At 50.4% G+C, this 5,954-nt stretch overlaps 1 protein-coding gene across 1 annotated transcript; it reads right to left on the bottom strand.

Moving 5' to 3' along the window:
• Nucleotides 1-3,485: 3,485 nt before the first annotated feature.
• Nucleotides 3,486-5,068, bottom strand: LOC118750575. The gene is made up of 2 exons (XM_036485311.1): nt 3,580-5,068; nt 3,486-3,496 (listed from the first exon to the last, which is right to left on the bottom strand). The coding sequence occupies exon 1, from the start codon at nt 5,066-5,068 to the stop codon at nt 3,905-3,907; it is 1,164 nt and encodes a 387-aa protein (XP_036341204.1). The 3' UTR covers nt 3,486-3,496; nt 3,580-3,904.
• Between the last annotated feature and the right edge of the window lie 886 nt (nt 5,069-5,954).

Below are 5,954 nucleotides of genomic sequence, written 5' to 3'. Positions count from 1 at the left end.
CATTTTACTATTGACGTCATCGACACTATAAAAGCGATTGGTATTACCCTGTATAGGGTAGGTTAGGTTAGGTTGAAGTGGCTGCTAGGCCCAGAGGGCGCCAGCACACTTAGGCCCGATCAGGGCCCATTGTGATACCACATGGATCCAAAAAAAACCCCTACTCCTTAAACCAGCTTGTGGAGTCTGCAAACCTTAGCAACTGCCGTATTCCAAACTTAGCAGTCGCGCTTAGATCGTCTAGAAGACCTATACCTAGGAATTTCTGTCTTTTCCTGCCCAGTGCTGGGCAATCGCAGAGTAAGTGCCTTATTGATTCAGGCTCTTCTTCGTCGTGGCAGCTCCTGCAGTAGTCGTTGTGACTAACCCCGAGACGTTCTGCGTGCCTTCCTATCAGAATATGTCCTGTGAGCAGACCAATGGCCAGTGACATATCGCCTTTATTGAGAGTGAGAATTTCTCTCGATCTCCGTACATCCCATTTTGGCCATGTAAGCTTCGTTGTATTACAGTTTTCAGTGCGCTCCCATCTGGAGGCCGCTTCTTCAAGGAAGTTCTCCCTTAGTAAGAGCTTGCAGGAAGCGAGTGGCATACCCACCCTCTTCCAGGCTGGTGAAAGTGGAGAGCAAGTACCCGCCCTTGCAAGCTCGTCTGCCTTCTCATTTCCTGGTATGTCACTGTGCCCCGGTACCCATACCAGGTGCAAAGCGAACTGCTCTGCCATCACGTTAAGTGATTTGCGGCAGTTAGCAACTGTTTCCGAATTTATAGTGACAGAGTCAAGCGCCATAAGGGCCGCCTGACTGTCTGAGTATATATATATTTCCGTAGTGGCGATAACAGCTAGTTTTAGGCTGTCAACGGCTTCTTGTATGGCTGCCAATTCGGCTTGAAAGACACTACAGTGGTCAGGTAGTCGGAATGATCTTTTTATTCCCAATTTCTCCGAGTAGACGCCTCCTCCTACCCTATTTTCTAGTTTGGATTCGTCCGTGTAGAATCTTATGGCATCTCTAGACCCCGGAACTCCTTCGAGCCATGATTCCCTGCTAGGTAGCGTTACGCTATAACCTTTAGTGAAAGTGAGCCTTGGTACACAGTAGTCCTTTGTACTCGGTAGTTGTCGGTTTCTCAGAATTGTAGTGTGAACACAGCGAGCCGCTTTCCAGCTTTTAAGCCCCTGTAGTCTTAGGGCTGCAAACGCAGCGTATTTTCGTCCCATAATATCTATGGGTATGATGTTGAGGATCGTATTCATTGCCATAGTAGGTGTTGTGCGGAGAGCACCACTAATGCAGATCAGGACCGTTCTCTCCACTTTTTGTAATTTAATAATGTTTACTTTCTTCTCCAGCACTGGCCACCATACCACTACCCCGTACAGAAGTATGGGCCTCACCACGACGGTGTATATCCAGTGCACTAGCTTCGGGGTTAAACCCCATTTTTGGCCGATTACCCTCCTGCAGCTGTATAGGGCAACCGTGGCCTTCCGCACCCGCTCTTCGGTGTTTTGAATCCAGCTTAATTTTTTATCTAGGACTATCCCCAGGTATTTAGCGGATTCGCTTAATTTTAGTGTGGTCTGTGCCAGCCTTGGTGTTATCAATGGGGGGATTTTGTACCTTCTTGTGAACAGTACAAGTTCTGTCTTGCTTGGGTTTACCCCTAACCCGTTATTTTTTGTCCAACTCTCGACTTCCTTCAGTTTTACCTGCATAATGTCACATAGAGTCTGTGGAAATTTCCCACTTACTGTTAGTGCAAGATCATCCGCATACGCAATAACCTTACAGCCACCCCCCTCCATGCCACACAGCAGTGAGTTTACCGCTGCGACCCATAATAGAGGGGATAGGACTCCCCCTTGCGGGGTGCCCCTCTCTACGAACCTGGTCAACGATACCCCCGCCAGCTCCGCCCGGACCACCCTGCATCTCAGCATTTGGTTTACGAGCGCAACTAAGCGCGAGTCGATGCCCAGGCCCGCCAGTGCTGCCGTTATCGCGCCCGGCATGATGTTGTTAAAGGCGCCCTCTATATCCAGGAACGCTGCTAGCGTATATTCTTTGATGTCTAGTGATCTCTCTATATACGACACTATTTCTTGTAGCGCCGTTTCTGTAGATCTACCTTTCGTATAAGCATGTTGTGTGGTAGAGAGTCTGTCACCAACCGACTCTCTGATACGGACCTCCACCAGTCTCTCCATAACCTTCAGTTGAAATGACGACAAGGTGATATGCCTGAAATCCTTTGGGTTATTGTGAGACACCTTCCCTGCCTTGGGGATGAACACCACTCTTGATTCCCTCCACTTTCTAGGGATATGGTTAAGAGCTAATACTCCCTTAATTATAGCGTGTAGCCACGCTGAGCTTAGCTGAAGTGTTTGCTGCAGCTGTATGGGGGCAATGCCATCCGGACCTGCTGATTTAAAGGGCTTAAATGTCCCAATAGACCAGATGACCTTTTCCCTAGTGAGGAAATCTCCAGTGACCGAAAGATCTCCAGTTAGATGTGGCTGTACCGGCATGCTATCCGTGGCACCCGGGAAGTGTGTGCAAAGAAGCAGATCCAGTGATTCCTCCTCGGTCTCTGTCCAGGGGCCGTCAGGTATTTGCAAGCATCCTGGGGCTTTCTGGGCAGTACCTGAGAGTATCTTTCTGAGCCTGCCTGCCTCTGAGATAGACTCCACCCCATTGCAGAAGTCTTTCCATGAGGTTATTTTCGACCTTCTTAGGAGCTTCTTGTACTCCCGTAACGTTGTCTTGTAGGTCTCCCAATGTCCCTCACTACCAGACGCAGTAGCCTGATTGAAGGTTTTCCTGCAGTTCTTGCGTGAAATCCTGATTTCTTCATTCCACCAGGGTGGCTTTTTCCTACCCCGGTGCTGCTTTTTTGGGGCATGCAATGTCTATTGCCTTACTGCAGGCCCCCGTAAAATGGTCGACAAGATATTCCAGCTCCTCTAGGTTTGCTGGAGTAGCCGGCTCTCTATCTTGTGGCAAAAGCCTATCCAGCTCTTTCCGATACCTATGCCAGTTGGCATTTCGCAAGTTTCTAGTTAGAGGAGCCTTGGGCGTTTCCCCTAATACCTCGAATTGGATATATCGGTGGTCGGAAAAGGAGTGCTCCTCAAGCACCTTCCACTTCCCGACCAGACATTCCGCATTCTCAGAGATAAGGGTAACGTCCAGAACTTCCCTTCGGGATTTTGTAATAAAAGTGGGATCATTCCCCCCTATTTGCAATAACAAGCTTAGAACTAAGTATGAAATTAAAAAGTGACTCACCCCGTTCGTTATCATCGGAGCTGCCCCAGGTGTGATGGTGAGCATTCGCATCACCACCCAAAATTAGCGCCTCTCTCGTGCTGGCCACTAGGTCTTTAATGCAGATAGTTGGCACCTCCTTGTCGTGCGCTAGGTACATGGATGCCATCTTAATTGGTCTTCCGTTTGCACTTAGACTGACCGCTGCGTTGTCCTCGTCGCTAAATTGTGGAAGAAAGAGACACTTTAGTGTGATACTTATCAATATGCACGTCCTTGGTTTCCCCGTTGAGGCTCCACTTACCAGTCTGTAGCCCGGCGCTTTCAGCCCACAAATGTTTTGTCCCACCACCCAAGGTTCTTGGATTAGGACGATGTCGGCTGCCCCTTTAGCTGTTAGATGGAGCAGCAGTGCAGCTGAAGCTGCTTTACAGTGGTGAAGGTTAATCTGCAGTACCTTCACCATATTGGCCATTACCGCCCACGTCGCCTATTAGGGTGGAGTTGACCGCGTCTTCCGACATCTCGATCAACTCCTCCTCCGTATAAAGCCGAAGCATGCGTCCGACCCCCAGCGAAGACGTCGATGAGGCATAACCCCCGGTCAGGTCGTCCATCGGATCAACCTGCTAGGATTCTTCCTCCATCTCCACGTCGCTGTTGGCCTCTTCCGGCTCTACCTCCGCGATCAGGTTCTTCGCTGCGTTTACGTCGTTGCTGCAGACCTTAATTTTGGCCATGTCACAGCCGTAACGTATAACCCCGCTCTTTTGCTCCAACAACTCTATGGAGTCCTTATTTAGAAGCAGGACAACCTGCATCGTCGCTTTACCGCTTTCGGTAATTTTTACCACCTTCCAATTATCGGTAGGTAGCTCCGGGCTATAGAGCCTTATGGTTTGCAGGATCCTTTCTGGCTCCGCTGGCTTGCAAGGCAACCATGCTCTCGCTCTCGGTCGCACCGGTAGGTCCTTGAAGTCGACCGCCCTGAGCTTTGCACCAGGGTAGACTTCTCCAATACCTGCGACTGTTTTCTTATAGATCTCCGCTGATCTAGCATCCTCGCATGCTATAACGCGGAGGTTATTTTGGAACCACCCCGCTCCCTTACAGGTTGGCGGAGGTCCCGGATTCTCCAACATAATGTTGATAGCAATGTCGGCCATCGCGGCCTTAACCCACTTCCATTGCTGCCTCAGGGTGAGGCTGTCTTCATTGCTCTCATCAATGACGCCGAGCAGGATCTGCTCCTTGGCTACTTCAGCAAAAGAAGGCCCCTGCGTTCTGACCCTCTTTGCATGGTTGAGCGTATTTTCCCCCGATCTATTGCGCTTACTGGAGGACGCCTGCGGCTGCTTCTCCTCCGGCTTGCGGTAGTCGGGCAGGACTGCCTTTGCCCAGTCGATTTCTGTGAGGATCTCCTTCACATGCTCTTCTTTCGCCTTGCTATACAGGTCAGGCGTTGCGGTGAACCTTTGCTGGATTCGAGCAGCCAGCTTCCTCTGTCGATAGCCCGCTGCAGCTGGTTCTGGCCTCTGGTCAGGCCTCGTGAAGGCCGTTGGTGTCGCGGGAGGACCGCCCGTGGCCTGCGGCCCAGATTCAGCCTTATCCCCGGCTGCAATCTGCATGCCAGGTTGGCATCCACTGGTGCCAGGAGTTTCCCGGGGTGGACTCCTTTGAGCAACCCCACCGCCACTTTCCTTCGTTTTTGCGAGAGCTTGGCCCGGTTTCACCATTGGCCTTGGTTTCCCGCTATTTGTCACCGCACTACGGCTGGTGGAGGTACTCTGCATCTTGAGCTCCTTGTTTAGTGGGCCGAGACCCTTCCGACGCTTTAAGGGGGCCGGTCCCTTTATAGTTTGTTTTTGATGTTGTTGTGTTGTTGCTGTTTTTGTTGTTGTTGTTGTTAATTGTTTTCTATCCATATTTGATCCCACGGGCTGCGGAGAAAGGGGGGGTTCGTCCACCCGGGCAGAGATCCGCGATGCCCAGGTAAGGCCTACTTACATCCTGGGTGTGGCCGCCTCCCAGAGGGCTCCGTTCGCGACTGGGCTATTTAGGGGCCCCCAGCCTGGCCGATCCTCGGTACGGTGCGCGTGACGCCTTGATCCAGCCCCTTCAGACCTCCAAGCCACGATCAGAAACCATTTCCATATGACTACGCTATTAAGGAGTTTAGCACATAGCACTGATTCCTGATCTTAGCTGAGCACCATTCTGACATCGCACAGAATCCTCTGTAGTGCCCATTTCCAGTCAGCACCCTCGTGGAGGGTTCAGCCGGAGGATTTTTGCCGACCCTGAATAGGGTAACTTTTGAGAACATTGTTTTCGCAAATAGATGCGTAAACAATGAGATTTGGAAAGCCAACAATATTAAGGTGTTTATACCAAGAAAATACATTGAATCTTACGGAGTTATTAGGGGCATCCCTATTGAGTATTCGGACGTAGAAATTAAGGAAGGCCTAATATCCGAGGAAAAAAATTATATTTATCCAAAGACTGACAAGAAGGGGAAGTAGGGAGTGTGACAACAGGGTGCCGACTCTGTCGGTCAAAGTTGGCTTCTCTGGGGACAACATCCCGAAAAGTGTAATTCTGGATCATACGATTCTAGAGGTTCACTACTTTTTTTCCCAAGCTAAGACAATGCTACAGGTGCGGCAGATTAGGGCA

Source organism: Rhagoletis pomonella, unplaced genomic scaffold (genome assembly GCF_013731165.1).
Source record: "Rhagoletis pomonella isolate Grant_MI unplaced genomic scaffold, Rhpom_1.0 Rhpom_scaffold_00307, whole genome shotgun sequence".
Taxonomy (NCBI): Eukaryota; Metazoa; Arthropoda; class Insecta; order Diptera; family Tephritidae; genus Rhagoletis; species Rhagoletis pomonella.
Note: the sequence above shows the minus strand (reverse complement) of the source record. Positions and strands in the feature narration are given on the sequence as shown.